The sequence below is a fragment of the Lasioglossum baleicum genome, chromosome 6 (genome assembly GCF_051020765.1).
Source record: "Lasioglossum baleicum chromosome 6, iyLasBale1, whole genome shotgun sequence".
NCBI classification, from domain to species: domain Eukaryota; kingdom Metazoa; phylum Arthropoda; class Insecta; order Hymenoptera; family Halictidae; genus Lasioglossum; species Lasioglossum baleicum.
Window position 1 is genome coordinate 10,656,036 of NC_134934.1, and position 22,879 is coordinate 10,678,914.

The window sequence follows — 22,879 nt, forward strand, 5'->3', positions numbered from 1 at the left end:
TTATCTATTAAGGTTTCAATATTTCGTAATAGAAACGTAGTTAATCTCTACCTATTATTGGAAAGAAAGAAATGTTTGAATGAGTTTGAACAAATATCGAATTTATGTTTACATGTCCTGCATGTCTTTCATCGATACTCGTTTACTCCAATGTGTGAATAATTATTAGGAGCATAATAATGCAGGGAGATATCCAACTATAAAATGGTGTGTCAATTGTGTTTTCATTTATTTTTTTTTTAAAGCTTATCTGCTATTTCGTTTTAAAATATAAACGTAAAAATGGAACAATCATTTCAATATGAATTTCCTTAGTAGTAACCATCGATACGTATCTATTTACAGTGGTATATGTACAATAACGCACACGATAGCAATATAGGTACAATAAAAGAATAACCGATTAAATGTACTTCGAACAATATGACGTATGTAACACCGGTATAACAGATGACAATTTAAAATTGAATTTGAAAACAAGACGCTTGCTGAAACAGAATTGTATTTCTAATTTATCGGAGTATAGGGTACAGAGAAAACTTTCAACGCATTAACTAATGATTGTATCGTGTGAAAACTTATGGCTCAAATTTGTCTCCGCGTGAAAAAGTACTAAATACGTAGAATTTCTTTATGAAGAAAAACTACACCGATTCGATAAAAAGTATTACACGTAGAGTGCCCTATTCTCCTCACACTTTTTTTGGCAACTATATTTCCGATCGACTTAAGGGAATAAGTAGCAATACAGTAAAAAAATTACAGTTGATCTAACAAAAGTTTGATAATCGTGTTACTTATTCCATCATATTTTTCTTTCTTATTATCTATTAATTCATCGTAGAATCGCACTTTGTGTTATGTTCATTCAACTTTCTTATTAATTTCTCTTTGGAGCCAATAAGCGTCTAGCTTCATTGTCTCGGAGACTCGGCTAAGCTCCGTTATTATAAAATAATTTGTTAAATGTTTAACGATTTCAATTCAATAAATACTATTCGATATACAATTTCACTACTAGATTTACAAAGAACAGAATATATGTACATATACATATATATATATGTACACATGTATATATATGGATATATGTATATATGTTACGGTAAATGTAATAAATTGGTGATTATGTATAATAAGTTATTATGCATAATCATCAGTGGTGATTGTGATTATATATAATAACCAGCAAACTTAGTGGTGATCATACAGTGGGTAACGAAAGTATTCCAACGCCCTTTAAAACAATAACTTTCGTATAATTGTACCAAACGACCTGATGTTTTTATAATCAATTAGAAGCATTGGTTTACGAAATGATTTACTACGAAATGATTTACAAGGTTACATGCAAAGATAAAAAAGACATTTTCTGAAACTTTTTTATTATGACCTTTAAAGAAAATTTAAAATATATGTTTTGTAGATCCATGTTGAAAACATAAAAATCGTGAAAATCGTAGTTTTACACGACTTTTGATCAGTTTCTGCTTAAAATCCACAAAATCGTGCATCTTTCGACACGTGTGGTTTTTCCCTGCCTGAACCGATTTCGATGAAATTTTCAACAAGCGTACAACTAACATAGATCTACAAAACATATATCTTAAATTGTTATTAAGGGCCCGAATAAAAATGTTTTAAAAAATGCCTTTTTCATTTATGCATGTAATCTTGTAAATGATAATCTTTTGGAAAATCTTTTCTGCATATCATTTCATAAATCGATGCTTCTAATTGATTATAAAAACTCAGGTCGCGTTTCGTAGAATTATAAAAAAGTTATTCTGTTTTAAAGGGCGTTCGAATACTTTCGTTACCCGCTGTATATAATAACCGCTTATTATGCATAATCACCGGATTAATCACGTTTACCGTGTGTGTTTAGTGTCCCCGTAAAAAAAGGTTCAGGATGATTATCTTACTTGAACATTGTTTAAATATAAAGAGGCTACGGGTGATCACGAGTTTTGATATAAAAATGCGTCAACAGGAGAATCAGGTGACGCTTGAGAGATCAGTTCCATGAAACACTGATGCTAGAAAGTCTTTAGAGACAGCCCCTTTATATTTAAATTTGATTAATTTATAATCTAATGGTAAAGATGATATGTGACAATTTATTATCGGTATGCTGGCCCAAAGCTTCCTTTCTATTTATAGAAAAACGATAATAAAGTGAACGAAGAACAGATGGAATATGCTTTGGCGAACATGTGTGTAAATCGTACACAACAATATGTTTATGATCCGTTTAATTGATACACGCGTAAGATAATCTTCCTGATCGTTGAATTTAGGACAGTCTACATAATATTTGGTCAAATCACTATCACTCCTTATAGATAGTAACAAGTGACTTTGACATTACTATTTAATTATATAAATCATTGCTATTACTGTATACTTTCTTTCAACCCATTTCCATCCAACATCGAGCAACAAATGATTGTCTTTTAAAAGTTGTGCACAGAGTAAACATATATAATTTGTTATTAACCACATCACTGTAAATTTATCCAAGTGAAATCATGCAATTCATTATCGTACACGTAACTTGTAAAAGTATAATAATATATAACGCGAATTCTTCGACGAAACGATTTAAAAATGATTCGAATGTAAAAACCGTGGATGTTGAAATGGGTTGAAAATAAATATAATCTTCTTTCATACTAATTTCCAATAGCATTAGGCACTGTCAACCCTTCATTGAAGATTCTTCAATAAGTTAGAATTCTATAAGGTAACGTTGAATATAAAAATTAGCTTTCAATTGTTATGATAGTTATCGTACGTTAAAAGCCAATATATGTCATCGAATGTGTTCATCGAATTCCGTGAAAGAAGATTCATTACGACAAAAACAGTTCTATTTTCCAGGGTATTTTAATTTAGCGAATTACATGATAAAATATATAGCATATGTGTTCTTCCTACTTACAAAATGTAAATTTTTACAATCCTTCTTTTAAAACAAAAGATATGTATTCAACTTCTAAAGATTCGCACCGAAGCGCCTTCTCATTTGATCATAGAAAGTAAGACTTCAATTTGGCTTTATACTATTAACAACATATATAACAAAATGTACAGAGCGTATCATGCGTCGATAAACTTATATCTCTTGATTTATGTCCTAGATCACAATAACGTGTGTACGCCAAAACTTTTACAAAAGGAAAACATAGTACGAGGCGTGGTCGAAGAAAATACATTGTCGATGTGGTTCACTGTCTGTACTTTTTAAGCATCAAGATACTCGATTGTGCAGCTGGTAGAATTGTGCTATTCGCTTAATATTGTACTTTCTCAGGGCACTATATACCTCTAAATTTCCTTAAAAAGTAGACAAACTTGGAAGTTAGACTATAATTGCTAATTATTACACAACAAATACACTTCGAAATTAAAGAACGTCGCGGATGCCTGCATCCGAGACTCAAAGAGTTTCTACGAGTCACATCCCCAATGAAAAAACAGTCAGATGTTATTTTTTATAAACGGCGTACTGTGTGTTCGTTACTAGAATTAATTACAATTATTTAAAAACTGTAGCGTCTCACGGCGTACAGTAACAATGTAATAATAATAATAATAATAATAATGATCATGATAATAATAATAGTAGAAGTAGTAGTAATAGCACTAATAGTAGTGGTGGTGGTAGTAGTAGTAATAGTAGTAGTAGTAGTTATAATAAGAATTATTATTAAATTTTCGATTAAAATGTTGGACAATTCGGTGAGAAAGCTCAAAATGTATAATTTCGAATATTTCGTGAACGAATCCAAGTAATTCTGTCGCGTAGCAAAGAATAATAAGACTCAAATTCGTTTACAACGTTATTGAATCAATGATGACAAGACTTTTATTGTCGTTAACGCATATAGTCGATTGAAGAACATATTTCTACCAACTGTACAGTCACAAAAGAGAAGAGACGAAACGAAAACCAAAGAAAAAAGAGCATGAGAGAGAGTCATATCTCCTTGGTTGACATCCAAAATGCTATTTTGCTTTCGTTAGATTTTATCAATTATTATCACTTCGCGCGTGCCTTGGCAACATACACCCTTAAACGCTAAACACGCTTATCGCTTTTACAGATGTACGACTTGCTTGATGGGCTACCTTTGTGTCCCGATTCGAGACACGTTTTCCCCGTGTATCGTTCGCTCGATTCCGTTAAATAGTCTGTTCAAGTTTTTTCATTCTTTTTACTCGAATAATGCCCACATTATGCAATCGACCCTTAACTTATTTTTGTGGCACCATTGTGATTCACCTTGTGGTTTACAGTCCAGCTATCCTCTTGTACAGTTTTCAAATATTCTTCCAGCAACGATGCCAGATTACGTCTTTTAAATCGTAACGATTCTTTCACGATATCTCGCAAAAACGCAAGTCGTATATCTAAAGTCCCTTGGATTTGGTGTAAGTGTGAAAATAGTGTCGCGTAATCTGAAACAAAATCACCGAGCAATTACTAATGCTGATCGTTTCTTCTTTTTTTTTTTTGAGCGCGAGAAAACTACGATAAAGATCGAATTGATATGAACTTACTTGTACCTCTTCTTCGTACTTCTTTATATACAAGCTCTCGCACGGACAAATTATGTTTCCTAATGTCTTCCAATTCTTTTTTCGTCAAAACTTTGTCTTTCTCAACCTTTGGTTCGCGCTGCTTTTCCTCGACGTGATTCGTCAACCTGTCTTCGACCGAATTCTCGAGTTTCACACTGTTTTCAACGCAATCGTTCAGAGGTAGAATATTACACTCGTGTTTAACGTTCTCCGTCTTCTCCAGTTTGATTTCGTTCTTGGGTGCGTCAATATTGTTAACCACCGGCATCAGAGTCGGTGGAGTGTCCATATGGTTGTTGATGTGTTCCACCGGGATTGGTTCGAATACCGGTATCGTGGGCATCTCTGCAAGGCCGTTTACCAATTTCTCCGGTGAATTGACCGTTGATGCATTCGGTATACTTGATATACTCGACATACTCGATAAACTCGATATACTGGATATACTGGATATACTCGATATAGTCGATATACTCGACGCGATCGAGGAGTTCACTGTGCTCGGCGGAGTTTGATTCAAATCGGCGGCAGCTGGGGTCACTTGGTTCTTGGTGTCGTCTACCCAAGGAATCGGCGAGCTCGGAGTAGAATTGGTCGGTGTGTATGACGGTCTCCGTACGACAACGTCCTTGGGAATTGGACCCGGCTTTCGTTTATTTGGTGGCGGTTTCGAAGCTAGCGATCCTCCTCCATCCGAAGTTGGCAGCGTACGTTTCATACCGCCTTTGGAAGTCGAAGACGTCGCTCCAACCATATCGATATCCGCTTCGTCTACCATCATTCTTTTATCTATCTTGAAAGGATTACCTGGAAATCAACAACAAGCCGATTAAAATTTTTCTGAATTGCCTGTTCGCTGACGAAAAGTTTGTTTCGTCTCTTAGTTCGAGCACTTACCAAACATATGCTGCCTCACGGGAACACTCTCGATCTCTCTTAAAGGCGGAGTCATCCGCTTCAAGTATTCCTGATAATTTCCCATTTGTGCTAGGGGCATAGAATGAACGTAATCGTCATCGAGCAGTTTTGTGTGTAGCAATCCGGGTTGTAAAAAGTTGGCACGCATTCTGACCACTTGATCTAAAAGGGATTTCCGAGGAACGTCGAACGCGTTCCGATAACTCTGCGCACCTCGCTGTTGATTTCGAACTAGTCCAACCACGAAACCACCGAACTCGTTCAATTGATCCCTCAGCCCTGTAAACTTATCCTGCAGTAACGGATGCGAAACCTATCCGTGATGAAACATTCATAATTAGTATTTATATTATACGAAAGAGTCGAAGAGTCAAAATCATTTTCCACATAGTTACCAAATCTTTCTTCAGCGGAGTTCTTGGAATAACTCTTACTCCATCCGTTATCGTCGTTGTACTACCGTTTACTAGATTCTTCGTCATATTAGCAGCAGCGAGTTGTTTGGACAGAACCTCGTTGCAAAGTCTATCGAATTCGATTTTCGCTTGATTTTTCAGTCGCTTTAAATAATTCAAAACGCTGTACGACAAAGAATTATCCATATTATCCGGAATTAATGTTTGCGCTAATGGTGCCGGTGCACCCATTCTAGTTAAAGCCCTCCTGAGAGACTGTAATCAAAACATACACAGTCAGAAAAATTCATACAGTCATATAAAACATAGAAATCAATAAATCGCGTACCGCTGCATAGTAAGTCGGCATGGTTCTCATGTAATTCTGAAACTGCGTTCTCCATTCGTTGGTTGGTTTCAATCTGTGAACTTTGAACAACTCCTCTAACAAAGGCAACAGCACTGGATAATTATAGGGCATCACAAACAAATTCACGCACGTCAAGTTCGTGCTTGCTTTCAAGTATCCAAACGGATGACCCACGTCGCTAGTTTTATACGAATTCGCTACAAAAACTTGCCAACAAATCGTTGGCTGTTTTCTGGCTAAAATGTATTGCGTTAACGGACTCGGCTCTAACTCGTATTTATCGAATGGAAGATTTTCTATCACCATCGGCTCTTGGCTAGTGCAAGTAAATTTTACGTTTGGATGCGCCGATCTAGGTGGCAGAGAACTAGCACTCAGATCAGGCCAGAAACTTTCGGGAATCGGCCAAAATCCGACTGCGAAACCTTTCTGCGCCGATCGCGGAACATAAATGAGTCTTCTACAAGAATGCCATAACGTGTTTCCAGGAGGTACCAACGAATTAGGCGGATACTGTGCTCGATTTCCGTTTGTCGCGTTATTCTCCTCTTCGTTCTCTTCGTCGTCCGCGTGTTGCGCTTCGTTCGTCAAAGGTGGAGGATCTGGTCCGATCTTCTCGAAGTTGATCACCACACCGGATTGAACCTTTTGTACCAAGGAGTCTATGCACTGCATCATCATTCGAAACGATGTTATACAATACGAACGACCTGTAAAGGAATATTCCATTTCTTAATTACCGTTCACGGTAAGATATATCGCATTCCGTTAGTGAAATATGTTACTCGTACCTCCGGTAACTTCGCACATAGCATCTATAGGAGACGCGTCGCTCGCAACTAATCCCGTATCTCTGTCAACAGCTGGCGTTCCAGAGAGCCGTAATACCAAAGAAAATAACCTTTGGTCCCATCTGAATGGCTCCTTTGTCAGCTCGGACCCAGGGATAGGAGAATGCATGGGCAATGTGAACTGTTAAGAAAAATTCGAGCGATTACCAAATGCTTTCCAATGAACTTGGCAAATTTACATTTCAAGGGGATAAACTCGTTTCTCCGGGATTGCAAGGCGCCTTCTCATTGCTCGGTAATGCAAAGATGGGGTTTTTATTTATTTTATTATTTCTACATTTACGAGGCGTAATTTGCATTATTCGACAACATGCAGTTGTTGCATGCTTCCAAGTAATGCAAATTACGCTGCCTAAGTAGATTGATCTTTTATCTAGCGCTTTTGACTACTGAAAAATCCCATATTTCCATTATTGAGAAATAAGAAAACCGAGTCTACCCTCTTAGCTGCCCGTTAAATACTTACATCCTGGTTTACTCCGCTGTTAGTCGTATATTTTCCTCCATCCGTGATGACAACGATTACCGAGGGCTCCAAGTAAAATGGGCATCTTCCTTGACCGTACGTGTCTATACCAGTCTGCATACGGTTTATATTCAGAACATCTAAAGCATGTTTTAAAGCGGCGCCTAGTGTTGTTAGTCCGACACATTGTAAATTCTTAAGCTCGTTCATAAACGTCGCTAAGTTTTCTTTCCAGCCAGCCTGGAATAAAAAGGAATATATTTTTGGTCGGTCAAGCGCACGTTTTGGAAATGACTCGACCGTAAGAACTGTAAAATTTGTTATCGAGAGAATCGAACGAGAAAATGATGATAAGGCTAATGGATCAAGAAAGAGTTAAGTTTAGTTCTGTCACTGAAGTTTGTGAAATAATGGAGGAACAAGAAAGACCACTACGCGACATTAGACATTAAGACAATGAAGAATAGCCATGAAAAGTTTTTCGCAGGCTTCATCGTCTATTGCGTCAACAATATCATTTAGTTTACTATCTTCGGCTTCCCATGATGATTCTTTATTGTTTCAGGGCCCGGTGTCGCGTAGATTCTCTTTCCACTTCCCTTACCATTATTAAACAGGCGACAGTACCTTAATCCTTATAATATTATTCAACCATGACCCCTTCTTGAGCCACATGCCTGATCACCGTACTCGGTCCTGAAAAATGAAAATAGATTAGAGAGATATGCTGTGAAATATTTTCAATAGAAATAATTACAAGCGCTTCTAAAGAGAGGATAAAGTTACTCGATAACGCGTGACTAGCACGTGCGTATCAGTTTTGTAAATTAAACATGCTAAATCAAATTACATCGGAGCTTCGGACCAATTCTTTAACCTCGTTTCAAATGTACCAATTGTATATCAGTTGCTTTCGCGTGACCACGTTCATCCCTAACGTAACTATACTCCTACAATCATAACAATGTAAATACATACTACACAGTCCATACGATATCTTCCGAATCGAATGATGGACTAATGTTTAAAGTAATCTACATACCATTTCTATTTAAGAAGCATAGCTTGTCTAAGTCTGTAGCTAACATAACATAATGTGTGCGTATGCATGCGCTTGTGAGCGCGCGCGCGCGCGTGTATCCGTGTATCTGTGATGGAAAGGGAGAGAGACAGAAAATATCACGGAAAGGATAAGAAAGAAAAGGAGGAAAACTGCGAAAGGTGTGAAAAGACAAAGATAAAGTGAAATGCGAAGGGAAACATACCTTGATGTTCTGAGGCGGATCTTCGAAGGTCAGTAGCATGTAACGATCCCCACGGCTTTCCGGCGATCTCTGTCTCACCTGAAAAAAGAAAGATCGAAAGGCTAAGAAGAAGGTTGACGACGAGGTAACCGATGCAAGTCAGAACACAGTTATCCACGTTGCTCTCTCCGCGACGAGGATGGCACGAGTCGACAACGACAACAACGACAACGGCAATTACAACGATCACGATCACGATCACGATCACGATCACAACCACGTCCACAACCACGACCACGACAACACCGATAACTCGGCCTAACCCACGACCGGGAGACAGAGCCGGGAAAGCTGTGTGACTGGCGTACCTTGACGAAAGTCTCCACGGCGCTCTTGGCTACGTCCAAAAGCGTGGGTCGCCCGCCCAAATATGCCCTCTGATTCATGGAGGCCGACGTGTCGATCAAAAAGACTATTATGGTCATCTTCGCGAGGCGAACCCGCTCGTTCTCTCGAGGTCGTAACTGCGGCCCGAGACCTCCCGTAGTCAGAACTAGCTAGCTAACAGCCCTACGACGGCGTGGCGCATAGCTGCTTCGACCATTGAACGCTCTCCCGAATACGCTCTCCGAAAAACTTCTTTTATCGTAACGGCGCCCGCTTCGCTCTTACTCTCTTTCGATCTCTTTCTCTTTCTTTTCGTATATATCTCTCTCTTTCTCTCTTCCTATATATACATATGCGCAAGTATATGCCTATATATGTATGTATATATATATATATGTATATATCTGCGTGTGTGAGTGCGTATCTGTATGTCTGCAGAGAGAGAGAGCGCGTGTATATACATACATGTAATTAGTACATATGTGTATATATGTGTGTATATGTTGCGTGTATATATTTATATACATATATAAATATACGTATGAATATATATATATACATATATATATATATATATAAATATATGTATGAGAACGACTCTTTTTCTCTTTCCTTCTACACCGAACCGAATCTACTGTTACTACTGTCGCGAAGCTCTGGTGTTCGAATGTGGCTGGTGTAGAGCAGCGCAGGATAGCAGCTGAAAGGCAGCCACGAGCCACGAGATCGCGGAATCGTCGCGAGTCGGAGTCAGACAGGTCCGTATGCCAGCCTGCCAGCCTGTCCGCTTCTTCTTTTCGTCCGCTCCCCTCTCTTCACTTTGTATTCCAGCCCTTCCTTTATCTTTCTTTTCTCTCTCTTACGTGCCGCGAATATCTTCTATCTCTCTCTCTCCTTTACAATCTCTGTCCTCCTTGATCTTCCATCTCTTTCCTTACCATCTTGTTTCCCTCCCTCTTTCTCTCTCTCTCTCTGTCTGTCTTTGTTTCTCTCACTAGTCCCCTCTCTTTCTTCGTTGCAGCGCAGCGGGTGCAAAACTCGACCTTCTCTCTCCGGTGTCTAGCTCGTCTCTGCTCGTCTCTGTTGACGATACTCTCGTTCTGCTCGTGGTTGCACTGCGTCGCGAAACACGTGACCAACAGACACCTCTTCCCATTGGCGATCCCCCCACCTCGACACAATTTTTGTCATTGCTCGTCCGAAAAGCATCGCACATATTTCTGCGTTGTGTGAGTGCGTCAAGTGCGTGTCACGAGCTGTTTACACTGAAACCGAACCGAATGGCTACTCCGTTTCGTTGATACGTTCGTGTGGTCGGGCCTCGATCACCCTTTATGAAATTACGTTAGAATCCGATATTTCTTTTTGAACATATTTAGTTGATTTCCTACCTGGACGCTTATAATACTCGTATCTCGAAAAGCAATGTCGGTGGTAACGATTTACGGTCTAAAAAAGTTATCGGGACTACAAAATGGATGCACACACATACTAAATATGAATACATACTTAATGACTCGATTACACAGTGGTCCTGATCTTAAATTGAACTTCACGCTTTATACATACACTGTGTTAATAATTATACGTTTTCTATCCGCGGTTGTAATTATTCAATAATTATAAATTCATTGTTATTTCGAAGAAGAAACTGAAAGTATCGAAGTATACATACATTGTCGTAACAGTTATCTATTTATTAGTACTAAAAACTTAAGTGTACGACGCTATAATTAGTTTAAATTATTATTGGACGCTGCTATATGTATTCACTTTATCATGAATAAAAGACGGATATGTTATTTAAACTTGTTATTTTGCTGATTTTATTGTCGAATCAAATTTACATAACCTTCATTGTGAGAAGTGATATGTATGTATTTTGTGTCGCGTTAATTGAAAGCGATGCTTGCACAGAAAATGAGAAAATATTTCAATAATTCGTAATCTATTTATCCGATTGTGTTAACAAGATTTTATGGTATCTTGAGCACGCGTTTCTCTGTTATCTTGTTATACCATTACTATCTTATTGTATATATACAGATTGCATATTTTTATAATGTATGTAACTGCAAAATATTACCACAATTAATTGTTACAGTTTCATTGAGAAGCATTATGGGATGAATGTATATCCTTGGCCGATTAATTGATCTCATTATGTATTCTTTTTATAAAAATGATATCAATAAGAAGATTTATGGAAATAACCAATGAAAAAATTTCGTGACAATTATGATTTTGAATTCTAAACCGACCACGTTCGAATGAACAGTTTACATATATGTACTGAGACTATTTACATTCAAAGATATATACGTAATGAGTAAATATATAGCTTACTTTGAAATCTAAACAGTTTTCTGTTACATTTTCATAAACAACAATGTATGGCGTTTTTAGAATCATATCGATTATAAAATTACGCTTCAATGGCGTTACACGTTGCCATGCTTTTACATAGCTAACATTTGGTTTTTTACACGGGATAATAGGTACGATGAAAAATAAGTACGCGTCGCCATCTGTGTGAGAATGTTTAAAACAACCGGTTAAATAGTTTCGCAATATTGTTGCAAGATGGCACCACCATTTTGTTTTTCGACAGAATCTGACAGAACCACGTGGAACCATGACAGAACGGACAGAACACAGAACTATAACCTCCAAGGATTCGAGGGACTTCCTTGACTTGACAACAGATTTCTATTTATATATTATTTCTATTAAATTATAAACTACAACTTATTTCTATAAGTTCAATAAACAATGCGATAAATAAGAGATTATGACATATTTATACACTTATGAAATGCTATTACATATTTGGTATTTACTAACAGATGCAATTCTAGATCACACATTCTAGGATCTACAACAATGTATTGCGCAATACGATTGAATACGATTCAGAATCAGTGATGCCAGAAATGCGCAACATTTCACATGCATGCGCGACAAACAGTACCGTATCTTTGTGAGGTAGCAGTGGGTAGCAGAGCCCTGAGGCAGTTATATTGGCAAGAATGTATCGAAACAATCTGTACCGGACAAAAAGAGTCCAGAACGTGTACTACGAGTTACAAAATATACACAAATACACATGTTATATGTACATTCATTTTTCAGATTCAAATAATACCAATTTTTTAAAATTCTGCGGGTTGCTCGAAGTACCCCATTTCATCGAGATTCTCATAATACTGATTGTGAGCCTAATCGCTGCGCATGCGCGTGAAATGTTGCGCATTTCTGGCATCACTGTTCAGAACCACAAGTTGCGTCTATTTTATGCGCAATTCAAATATATAAGCAATAGGAGTGAATACCTTGAGTCATAAGTTATAGTTTAATTACAGTTTCATATTGTATATTGTAAAGTATTGTAGACGATACAAATTACTATTAAAATATGGATGAATCGAGGCCGCCGAAGCGAAAGAAATCATCGGATCTGATAGACGAGTTTATAAACAACAGAAACAATGTACAATCGGTTTCTCATTATAAATCGTCACATTTCCTTTTTTGTTTGATGTTTGAAATTTTTCCAGACAGCTGAATCTATCAGCACATTTAATTTCAACAAGAAACGTGTTCGTTTATTGAGCAAATTAAACGATGTTAAAGATGATTGTAAAGGAATATTGTACTGGATGTTCCGTGACATTAGAGTACAAGGTATTTTCTAATATATATTATATTATTGTCCGCAATGCATATATATACATACATATAAACATATATAAACGTACATATAAGTAGACTTTGAATTATTAAGAATAATCTTGTATCTTTCAAGATAATTGGGCTCTACTCTTCGCCCAAAGGACTGCTTTAAAAAATAAGCTACCTCTTCACGTATGTTTCTGTTTAATGTCAAACTTCTTGGAAGCTTCGATGCGACATTATAAATTTCTGTTACAAGGATTACAAGAAGTCGAAGAAGAATGTAAGACGTTAAATATAAATTTTCATCTACTGCATGGAGACCCAAACGACAGCATTGTTAAATTTGTAAAAACACATAAGATCGGGGCTGTAATCGCAGATTTTTGCCCATTGAAGTTACCTCTATCATGGATCGATAACGTACAAAATAAGCTACCAGAAGATGTGCCGTTTTGTCAAGTAAGTTCATCTATTCGATAATAAAACAAAACAACTTGCAAATTCGTTTGTTCTCCAAGGTGGACGCACACAATATTGTGCCCTGTTGGGAAGCTTCGCAAAAGCAGGAGTTTGCAGCTAGAACGATTAGAAATAAAATCAATACGAAATTGAACGAATTTTTAACAGAATTTCCGCCTGTTGTAAATCACCCGTATTCGTCGAACGAAAAATTTGTAGAAAACAATTGGAAAATGGCTCTGGAGGACACAGAAGTGGATAGAACAGTAGGTGAAATTTCATGGGCAATGCCAGGATATAAAAATGGTATTAAAGAGCTGGATAGTTTTTTACAAAATCGCTTAAAGACGTATGCGACCGAGCGTAACGATCCTCTATCGAATACCACTAGCAATTTGTCTCCTTGGTTTCATTTTGGCATGATATCGGTACAGCGTTGTATTTTGGAAATACAGGCATATAAACGAGTCTATCCAAAGTCGGTTGAATCCTTTATGGAGGAAGCTATTGTACGGCGAGAACTTAGCGATAATTTTTGTTTTTACAACAAAAACTATGATCTTCTCGAAGGCGCTCATGCATGGTCTATGGAAACGTTAAATAAACATCGGTAGCCTTTTTTATTTATGTCATTATAAATTGCCTCTATATTTTATTATCAATACGCTTTATATACAGGAAAGATAAAAGAAAATATATTTATTCTTTACACGAATTGGAAAACTCTAAAACCCATGATGATTTATGGAATGCTTGTCAAAATCAAATGGTAACGACAGGAAAAATGCATGGATTTTTGAGAATGTACTGGGCAAAGAAAATATTAGAATGGACCAAAACACCCGAAGATGCGTTAGAATGGGCCAATTATTTAAATAATAAATACAGTATAGATGGCTGTGATCCTAATGGCTATGTAGGCGAGTGTTATGATCGTGTCATATTTATAATACTATATATTTCTTTAATGTAGCACTGTAATCAAACTATGTGTTTATTTTTATAGGTTGCGCATGGTCAATATGCGGCATTCATGACCATGGTTGGACAGAAAGAGATATATTTGGGAAAATAAGGTACATGAACTATGAGGGATGCAAACGAAAATTCAACGTCAAAGAATTTGTCTCTCTGTGGGAGAAGAAGGAAACTGACATGGACGTATCCAAATAAGAAAATTAAGAGTCAAATCTGTGAAATGCGATATTAGAAGAAAGTATATAGTAGATGCAATTTAGATTCTAAAATCTTATTGAAATAATTCGCGCAGTTCTGTTATTATCCAAATAGATTTAGTATATCGTACACTGTTTTCGCGTTGTTTAACGATTAAGTTTGTTAATATTTTCGGCGTCGTTGCATAGCAATGAAAGCGAAGCAGGAACTGCATCTAGCGATGTCAAAGAAAGCGCGGCAGCCTTTAAGGTCAAAGAAAGACAATCGGTCTCGATCATATTTTTATGAATCCCATAAATCATTCCTGCTGTAAGACAATCGCCGCAGCCACTCACGTTAAACGTTTCGTTCGAATCTTCAAAAGTGTAGGACAATGGTGGATACAAGCGCGAAGTGATCGTGCTATTTACAGTCAGTTTACCCTCTTTATCGTAGAAAGTATCACTTCCCAAAGCTTTGCGAACGACCTGTAACGAAAGGAAATTACATGTTAATCAAAGTATGAGATTCTAACAGTTGAAGAAAGTATTTACATATATACAATGATTTACCAATACTCCTTGAGATCCTAATGTACTTATTATTACCGGAACAAATTTAGCAACCTGCTCCGCGATCGCTTTTACTTCTTCTAAATCTATACTCGACTTGTCTTCAGGCACCGATACACCAAGATACTTTGCAATTGCTTTTAGCTCATTTCTGTTCGGAGATATGAAATGAAGTACATTCTTCCATTGTGTTTCCGCTTCAAATATTTTTGTTGCTTTCTTCACGTCCGTAGGCTCGTACCACACTGGAAGAATAATTTAACGTTATCGTATTACAATGTATATCTGTAGAATCAAATATATTATTGTTTCTGTTCGAAGTCGACAATGTATGAAATATTTCAAATAAACCGCTAAAACGACAGGCACGGAGCGCTGGGAAAGCGATAGAAAAGTGTCATGAGAACGGCCCTCTATTAACACTCTGTTTCATGGAGAAGATGTATAGGATATTACTGTGTGTGTACATTACACATTTCTGCCTAACCACACGCTGCAGCAGTCGGAAATAAAAATTGTTGCTTTGGTAAATCTGTTAATAAACCAACAACAAAGTAATAGGCATATATTAATAGGCAAAATAATGGGAAAAACTAGAAACGGAAAGGCTGCTGCAATATGCACCGCAGTAGCATTTGCTTTAGTAGTGATTGCATTTACCACACCCAATTGGCTTGAAACAGACGGAAAATTGGAAAATCCGAAGTTTATAAAAATCGGTAATTTCATATTCAATGTTTTCGTTACTGGCAAGGTGGCTGTGCATTTTTATATTTCGATTTACGACGTTGATCGATCGTCAATTGTTTCGATCACAGCTACAAATTTTCAATAGAATTCCACCTGCGTTTTCGTCGTTAGATTATAATCAATTATTTTCTTCCATAGGTTTATGGCAGGTGTGTTTCCAAGGATTCGAGCATCCACATCATTTGTACGATACGAAATTTTATGGCTGCTGGTGGGTGTTCGAGGAAGAGTACTACATAATCCACGACATTCTTCTGCCACCGTTTTTCGTGGCGACACAGTTTTTCTTCACGTTGTGTCTAACTTTACTATTAATAGGAAGTTTCCTAACGACATTGTACGCATGTTGTTCGCGACAGCACGACAAGTACCAGTTACTTTTGTGGACAACTGGTGGGAATTTATTGTTAGGTGGAATATGCGGCATTATAGCTGTTATTATATTTGGTGCCCGAGGAGACGGCAGAGATTGGATGCCCAATTGGGAGCACAACGAGATCAGTTGGTCCTACGCATTAGCTGTGATCGGTAGTTTCCTTTTAGTTCTCGCCGGTGTCCTCTTCTTGATCGAAGGGCGCAGACATAAGAAGAAGCAAGAGCAAATATTAAACGAAGAACAAAAGACGCATACAACCATCTAATCGCAATCTCTACAAAATCGAAACACGAATCTACTAAGTTATTTAAAGCAATGGAAAACCATACACACGACTCTATTGAGTTCAAGCACACGGTTTACGTAGAATCGTTTCTAGTAAGCTCAGTGCAAACGTTTTTTTTTAAAGACTATTATATATTTTTACACTTATACTCATTATTTTGATAAGTATTATTTCGACTGCATGCAAACCGCCCATCTTACACTTATGTATGCAGTAATAGTATTGATATTAGAACAGCCTAAAAGTCAAGAAAGATATTTTATATACCCTTGTAACGTTTTAACACAAGTATATATTATGCATTTATTACTTGTTTTTGTAGAATAAATTAACGCTACAAATCCGTCCATAGGAATAAGGAATCTTATGCAAGGAGACTAAGAGTCTGTAAATAGTAACGATATTAAACGTATATAATTGAAACCATAGCATGGTCTAAATCCAAATAAATATTGTATATTTGTTGTAATTTTTTACATCAGAAAAATGTATGAAAAGTTGAAGCAATAAAATAATTTGTTTTAAATTTTTCTATTTCGCCATTCTTTCTGAATCACATTTATATTTATATATGTCCCGTTGTAATTAAGAAATCAATAGCATTTCTGGGGAAGAATAATTAAGTTGCAAAGGGTAGAACACGGTCAAGCTGTGACCCATTTTACTATCGGGGGGAAATAATTCAACGTGAGTTACGACTAAGATTGCGTGCACGAAGATCGACGTCAGGTGTAAGTCGTTGACCTAGTTTAGCTCCTATTTTAATCAGCGACTTCTACAATTTCGTACACTATGTCGTTCGCACCTGGAAAGCATTTGTTTTACACCTATCGACAGTTATCAACGCTGTCGTAAAATATTAAAGCTCGAGTGTAATTTACATAACCGCGTGTGGCATGTGTGTGTGGCGTGTGGTTACACGCATATGTATATTGTTTTTAATATGTGTATATATGTACCACGAACTATTTCATAATACGCGAATCTATTTAGTTTCAGGGACGTAAAAAAACAATTCTCTGTGATATTATACGGCAAAATAACATGAGTCCTGTATTTTTAAAGCTTCCGAATAAACATATATGTAAAACTGAATTTTACGATGTCTTTTCCTGTTCAAACGAATAAGACAAATATTTCTTTTCGAAGTTTCATCAAAATCAATCGAGAGGAATTACAATTCTCACGGGAATTCCGATAAAAAAATTGATGTTCCTCAACGTACGATCATTTTACAATGCTTCGTGAAAAAAAGAGAAACTGCAAAGAGCGTACACAGATATAAATATGAATGCCGTTGAAAAGATGGAATACAAAACGCGAAGAGAAAACTCTGAGTATAAGTCATGATTCCGTCTTCTGTCATCGTAGTTTTTATTCCTTTAATGATATGCAGGAAGTCGAGGCGTCACTTATGAACTAATTGTATAAGTAAGTCATGTGAATTGCATCTGAATGAATCACGAGCAGAACGACAGTAAAAGTGACGCGCATTCCAAGAAACTAAAGATCTACAAGGATGGGTGTGTAGGTCGAGTAACGAATTATCCGGACATTTCTTTCTTTGAACATTTTTGTCTGCAATTTTTCTGGATCTGGATACTGGCTAACAGAACATTAAAAAAATTTCGAATTTAGGTGAAACGTCGATGATATAATATAGGACATGGGCGTTCTCATTTTAGGTAGATGTTCAATTTCAAATTCGAAGAAAGAAACAGTACGTGTACGTTCAATTAAATAATTAATTCATTGAAAATACAGTATTTTCAATTTATCATTTACATTTTTTATGAATGGACCAAACGACTTCAATTTCTCTGTAAGGCTATAGATGAAGGATTAGTTTAGTAAATGACACGTCTAATAATTTTTATCACTTTTGATCGTTTAGAATTCGCAAACCAATTAACCATAATTCCATGAAATGTTCAGAATTTATATAATTTATACGAGTTTACAAAACACGTCTTTGAAATTTTTGTTATTGGCCCAGCTAAAAAAGTCGTAAAAATCAATTTTTATTGTTTTTCACAATTCCGACTAAATGTATTTTTTCTAATCCTTCTAGCTGGCCTAACAGAGAAATTGGAGTCGTTTGGTCCATTCATAGAAAAGTTATTCTGATTTAAAGTGTGTGTGATCAATACACGGCGAATTTTATCCACTTATGACGAAAATGAGTAGGTTTAATTCGAAACAGTGAAAACATTAGAAGAATTTAAAAATACTGTTATATTATATACGATCTATTATTCATAGTAAGAAAGAAAATAAATTTTTGTCACACCAGTCGATTGCAAATCAAGTAGAAAATTTTTATTCTGCATAAAGATCCGCCGTCTGGTGATCAATTAAAGTGCGTAACTGTATATGAAAAAACAAGTGGAAAAATCTATTTAGAACATAATTAAAAATCGTATTTTCTTTTGAAAAGAATATTTTCTACGAGAGATTGAGAACCGTTTGTTGGTAGTTGCATATTGGTACATACTACCTGCTGGTAGTTTGTGCTCGTGGGATACTCATGGTTTTACAAGGTTAGGTTAGGTGCTATGCTACACGGCCAGCACACAACATAACGTGTAGGGTGTGGTTTAATACCGTGGGATCTCTGCTGGATCGTTAGATTCGAAGCGTTCGTTTCTCGTACACTCTGTTCTGCGTCGTGATCTCCATCGTTCGCTGAACGATTCCTTCACGATGAAGAAGAGAAGCTTTTCCGGCAATATCGGAGTCGGTGTTTACATCGTTGCATTCATCTGCGTTTGCGTCGCGTTCGGTACACCAGCATGGTTAGTCAGCGATACTCGAATCACTGGCGCGAAACTCGACAAATTGGGTCTTTGGACCCATTGTTTTCGGTCTCTTCCGAATCCTCAGGAAATGGACGCGCCCAGGCGTTTCTTCGTCGGTTGCAGATGGGTCTACGATCCTTTCACCGCAGGATACTCTGACATTCGTGGCTTTCTACTACCTCGTAAGTTTCTCTTTTTTTTATCTTGTAATTTTCCTATTCTCTTATTTTATCGTTACACTTTTTTTGTTACAGCATTCATGATAGCAACACAGTTCTTCTTCACCGTGTGTTTCCTGTTGACTTTAGCATCGTTGGTGTTGATATTGTTGTTCACTTTATGTTGCGATCCAGAGCAAAAAAGATACATACAACTTATTTTTTTGATTGGATGCTTATTGCTGGCCGGTGGTATTAGCGGTGGATTGGCAGTGATTATATTCGCCTGCCTTGGAAATACAGATGGTTGGATGCCCGGACACGCTAACAATTTCTTCGGTTGGTCCTTTATTATGGCAGCTGTGGGTAGCGTACTGACTATAGTAGCAGGTGTACTTTTTCTTGTGGAGACAACCGTACAACGTAAGAAGAGGGCATACTTGAAAGAATCTCAAACAAGATTCGAGCTAGAATCTCGTACATGAGCAGGGACATTTTTCTTGTAAAAGACTCGCACGTCACGTTTAGTACCAAAATATTGTAATATTATTCCGTCCAGCATGTTTTCAATAGTATGTAGAATTATATATGATAGATGTTAAGGTAGAATTGCTGCTACTTTCAGTACAAAGTATGATACGACGCAAGATTTGTATTTTTGTACAATGTTTTATACATACGGGATATGTAAAAGTATTTTCTATAGAGGGGTATACTCATTTTGTTACTGTTTTCTTTCTTTTCTTTTTGTTGTGCATTAACATTCTCGGAAGTTAATAGTACAGTGAAGAAAAAAGAAGAGTAATACTTTTCTTTCTACGGAAAATGCTTGACGAGGAGGAGAATAATCTCGGACGTAATCGATAAACGGTATTCTGTTTTTCTTGAATTTCTTTTTATACACAGGACACATAGGCTGTTGAATTCTGAATTATTTTATAGCGTAAACGTTCACTGCCATCGGTGAATTTATGTATATTAAATAATGAATTTGCTACGAAATCCGTCCTTAGATAGGTACAGAATTATTATAATGTTCCAAGTAATTCGAATGGAGCAATTAATATAACTTTTTGTATTATATTTTTACTTCAATAAAGACGTAATTAAATGTACAAAGGGATTTGTTGTCGTTCATTTTATATTGTTCTCGACCAAATGATTTTTTCGAGAAATTTTAGTCAATGTATTCCAATCTCAATTTGAACAGAAATAATTTCACAGTTACAGGCAGTCGCTTTATCGACGTCCATTAATTTCGTTGGTTGGCAACAGTGCAAGAGGTGTGGCAGTGTGGGTTAGATCGAATTTAGTTTTCCCGTAAGTTTATAAACAAAGAGTTTGTTAATTGTGATCAGTTCCGAATTTTCCTACCAGCAAACTCGAATAATCGACAATGCCTGTCGAAAAGCAGGAATATCACCGCGCGTCAAGTAAGCAGCATTAAGTCGTTTAATTTTAATAGCTGTCTTCATTAAAATGAAGCATCCTTAACCTCTATTAACTGTCGAATATGTTATATTTCAGACGCGGTAGTATTTGGTGGACTGGTCACGTACATCGCTGGTCTATTATTGGTAATGGCATTTACAAGGTAATCGTTTTCTCGAAATGGGAATCATTTATGTATCGAATCGCTTGATTAGCTACTTAACCGACTTACTTTCAGTCCCTACTGGATCGAATCGTATCAAGAAACGTTCAGTAGTTTCAAGCACATGGGATTGTGGGAATATTGTTTCAAAGAATTCCGGTATCCGTACTATCAATTCGACAAACAGTTTGACGGATGCCACCACATTTTCTCAGAGGAATATTATGTAATCCGAGAGTGGCTACTGCCGGTATGGCTTTTGGTAGTGCAAACGTTTGTCACCGTTGCTCTTTTACTTTCGTTCGCTGCTCAAGTTATGATCGCATTAACATTAGTACGTTGGCCGTTGAGGTTTGTATTGAATAACGAATGGATACTCTCCGCATCTGCTTTTCTGTGCTGCGCTGGTGCAGGTAAATATCCCACTTTCGACGGAACTTTACGTTTAGCTTGTTACTATTACACTGTCCAACAATTTCGATTTTCTTCGAATTGTTCTTCACAGCAAAAGATTCTGTAGACTTTCCCGAACACAGTAATATCCAATATTAATACATTATGAATGTTTAAACAATCATTAAAGACGGAGAGACACCATTTTCGCACCAATTTTTGGGGATATTGTTCAGTTTATCTGAAAAAATAAGGGTCCAGCGTGAAATCGAACTATGTCACGCGGTAGAGCAGACTTTAATCTCGAGAAACCCTGCTTTGAAAGCAAAATATCTCAAAAACTGTGCGTCTAGGGGAAAGATTAATGATGAATGGTGAAAGTCGAAACGTTTTTTGGCTGTTGGACAGTGTTGTTATTGTTTGGTACGCGACTTATGTTTGCGACTTTGAACGTTTCAGGTACCCTACTGTTTCTGGCGGTGTCGATATTCGGCGGACAATGCTGGCGCAGAGACTGGTTAATGTACCCGAATTTCAATCATTTATCCTGGTCGTACGCGTTAGCCGTCGTTTCGTTCATGTTTCATTGGCTGGCCGCATTTTTCTTGTACCTGGATGCCACATCCGGTCACAGCATGCGCAGACAATCTCGCAATTTGGTGATGCAGATGCAGCCTAATCCGCAAACGCATCAAGGGTTGCAAAGAGGCGGATACATATAATCGAATCTGTCTATCGTAGAACCTATACTCGTATACGAGTTCTGCACAAGCTCGAGCGAACCACAATACCAGATCTGCTTTCAGAGTTCAGAGCTTTCACACGACTATGGCGTACAATCGATTACGCGCGTGTGTTTTACTATTTAAAGATGTTTAACTCCGTCCATTTTTTAAGAGATTTATGTAGTTAGAGTAAGGAAACTGTTTATACATATTTATATTATAGTTTTGTACATGCAATTAGAAAGAAAGATGTTACAGAGACAAATGAATTTCTATCTCCGTAAGATAAGTATCTCTGTTGCCTGTTAACCGTTCTGCAGCGTATAATTCTTTAACATTTGCGAATTTGTTAACATCAAGACCGTTGGATATCAAATTGTCTGTCGTGTATTGAGAAGATAACCATCGACGTGAATAACATTCGTACAAACAAACTAAGAAGAGTTCTTATCACTGACCTGGAATTTTTGAGTCGGTGGCTAGATCCAGAACGTATTTGATAGTGTTCAGAGGTAGATTACCATCGAGAACGATGAAGCTGGCATTCTCCAAGTGCGATCGATGCTTTTTCACCACGTCAGGAGTGATACTGGCGAAGATGTCCATTTCACCGACTCCGAAATGGCACTCGCCTTTGCCATCGATTATCACGGTGCATCTTGAATTAGAAAATGAAAAGAAATATATTGTATATATGTATATTTATCTGGAAGGTATACA

General features: G+C 37.0%; 6 protein-coding genes across 13 annotated transcripts in view; 4 read left to right on the forward strand and 2 right to left on the reverse strand.

The window, feature by feature from the left end:
* Window positions 1-212: 212 nt before the first annotated feature.
* Ints6 (integrator complex subunit 6) lies at window positions 213-9,721 on the reverse strand. 2 transcript variants are annotated; one of them, XM_076425310.1, is made up of 10 exons: window positions 9,200-9,262; window positions 8,853-8,930; window positions 8,215-8,283; window positions 7,588-7,827; window positions 7,062-7,242; window positions 6,250-6,980; window positions 5,901-6,176; window positions 5,485-5,818; window positions 4,567-5,394; window positions 213-4,464 (listed from the first exon to the last, which is right to left on the reverse strand). In XM_076425310.1, exons 3-10 carry the CDS (start codon window positions 8,260-8,262, stop codon window positions 4,256-4,258), a joined length of 2,847 nt encoding a protein of 948 aa, XP_076281425.1. In that variant the 5' UTR covers window positions 8,263-8,283; window positions 8,853-8,930; window positions 9,200-9,262; the 3' UTR covers window positions 213-4,255. The 2 variants fall into 2 exon arrangements, with proteins under 2 accessions (XP_076281425.1, XP_076281424.1); XM_076425309.1 differs by lacking the exon at window positions 8,215-8,283 and having other exon boundaries at window positions 9,200-9,721.
* A 118-nt stretch (window positions 9,722-9,839) lies between these two features.
* Window positions 9,840-14,525, forward strand: LOC143209546 (deoxyribodipyrimidine photo-lyase). Of its 3 annotated transcripts, XM_076425330.1 has the most exons (8): window positions 9,840-9,976; window positions 10,240-10,562; window positions 12,581-12,708; window positions 12,776-12,902; window positions 13,024-13,352; window positions 13,412-13,962; window positions 14,031-14,272; window positions 14,359-14,525. In XM_076425330.1, exons 3-8 carry the CDS (start codon window positions 12,634-12,636, stop codon window positions 14,523-14,525), a joined length of 1,491 nt encoding a protein of 496 aa, XP_076281445.1. In that variant the 5' UTR covers window positions 9,840-9,976; window positions 10,240-10,562; window positions 12,581-12,633. The 3 variants fall into 3 exon arrangements, with proteins under 3 accessions (XP_076281445.1, XP_076281446.1, XP_076281447.1); XM_076425332.1 differs by lacking the exons at window positions 9,840-9,976; window positions 10,240-10,562 and having other exon boundaries at window positions 12,568-12,708; window positions 13,412-13,618; window positions 13,808-13,962; XM_076425331.1 differs by lacking the exons at window positions 9,840-9,976; window positions 10,240-10,562 and having other exon boundaries at window positions 10,964-12,708; window positions 12,780-12,902.
* The window catches only part of LOC143209541 (uncharacterized), a 51,818-nt gene continuing 42,564 nt past the window's right edge, over window positions 13,626-22,879 (reverse strand). For all 5 annotated transcript variants that reach the window (XM_076425317.1, XM_076425314.1, XM_076425318.1 and 2 more), the window contains exons 8-10: window positions 22,618-22,817; window positions 15,080-15,324; window positions 13,626-14,995 (exon numbers count right to left, since the gene is read on the reverse strand). In XM_076425317.1, the coding sequence (XP_076281432.1) occupies window positions 14,675-14,995; window positions 15,080-15,324; window positions 22,618-22,817 (766 nt within the window). In that variant the 3' untranslated portion in view covers window positions 13,626-14,674. The remainder of the gene's footprint in view (window positions 14,996-15,079; window positions 15,325-22,617; window positions 22,818-22,879) is intronic.
* Kune (claudin) lies at window positions 15,634-16,637 on the forward strand. The gene is made up of 2 exons (XM_076425350.1): window positions 15,634-15,798; window positions 15,968-16,637. Exons 1-2 carry the CDS (start codon window positions 15,663-15,665, stop codon window positions 16,468-16,470), a joined length of 639 nt encoding a protein of 212 aa, XP_076281465.1. The 5' UTR covers window positions 15,634-15,662; the 3' UTR covers window positions 16,471-16,637.
* Sinu (claudin family member sinuous) lies at window positions 19,026-20,551 on the forward strand. The gene is made up of 2 exons (XM_076425347.1): window positions 19,026-19,471; window positions 19,544-20,551. The coding sequence occupies exons 1-2, from the start codon at window positions 19,195-19,197 to the stop codon at window positions 19,930-19,932; spliced, it is 666 nt and encodes a 221-aa protein (XP_076281462.1). The 5' UTR covers window positions 19,026-19,194; the 3' UTR covers window positions 19,933-20,551.
* Pck (Claudin superfamily protein pickel) lies at window positions 20,723-22,600 on the forward strand. Its single transcript, XM_076425345.1, has 4 exons — window positions 20,723-20,880; window positions 20,975-21,041; window positions 21,117-21,454; window positions 21,894-22,600. The coding sequence occupies exons 1-4, from the start codon at window positions 20,844-20,846 to the stop codon at window positions 22,154-22,156; spliced, it is 705 nt and encodes a 234-aa protein (XP_076281460.1). The 5' UTR covers window positions 20,723-20,843; the 3' UTR covers window positions 22,157-22,600.

What these genes read in the sequence shown, in the direction of transcription:
- LOC143209546 (XM_076425330.1), top strand. Translation starts at nt 12,634, where the DNA reads ATGGATGAATCGAGGCCGCCGAAGCGAAAGAAATCATCGGATCTGATA. An exon ending in TTATAAACAACAGAAACAAT is followed by an intron (nt 12,709 to 12,775) that starts GTACAATCGGTT and finishes AAATTTTTCCAG; the next exon opens with ACAGCTGAATCTATCAGCAC. An exon ending in GAAACGTTAAATAAACATCG is followed by an intron (nt 13,963 to 14,030) that starts GTAGCCTTTTTT and finishes CTTTATATACAG; the next exon opens with GAAAGATAAAAGAAAATATA.
- Kune (XM_076425350.1), top strand. Translation starts at nt 15,663, where the DNA reads ATGGGAAAAACTAGAAACGGAAAGGCTGCTGCAATATGCACCGCAGTA. An exon ending in TCCGAAGTTTATAAAAATCG is followed by an intron (nt 15,799 to 15,967) that starts GTAATTTCATAT and finishes TTTCTTCCATAG; the next exon opens with GTTTATGGCAGGTGTGTTTC.
- Pck (XM_076425345.1), top strand. Translation starts at nt 20,844, where the DNA reads ATGCCTGTCGAAAAGCAGGAATATCACCGCGCGTCAA. An exon ending in GGAATATCACCGCGCGTCAA is followed by an intron (nt 20,881 to 20,974) that starts GTAAGCAGCATT and finishes GTTATATTTCAG; the next exon opens with ACGCGGTAGTATTTGGTGGA. An exon ending in TTGGTAATGGCATTTACAAG is followed by an intron (nt 21,042 to 21,116) that starts GTAATCGTTTTC and finishes ACTTACTTTCAG; the next exon opens with TCCCTACTGGATCGAATCGT.
- Sinu (XM_076425347.1), top strand. Translation starts at nt 19,195, where the DNA reads ATGAAGAAGAGAAGCTTTTCCGGCAATATCGGAGTCGGTGTTTACATC. An exon ending in TCGTGGCTTTCTACTACCTC is followed by an intron (nt 19,472 to 19,543) that starts GTAAGTTTCTCT and finishes TTTTTGTTACAG; the next exon opens with CATTCATGATAGCAACACAG.
- Ints6 (XM_076425309.1), bottom strand. Translation starts at nt 9,316, where the DNA reads ATGACCATAATAGTCTTTTTGATCGACACGTCGGCCTCCATGAATCAG. An exon ending in CTCCGCTGAAGAAAGATTTG is followed by an intron (nt 5,819 to 5,900) that starts GTAACTATGTGG and finishes CATCACGGATAG; the next exon opens with GTTTCGCATCCGTTACTGCA. An exon ending in AGTACGAAGAAGAGGTACAA is followed by an intron (nt 4,465 to 4,566) that starts GTAAGTTCATAT and finishes ATTTTGTTTCAG; the next exon opens with ATTACGCGACACTATTTTCA.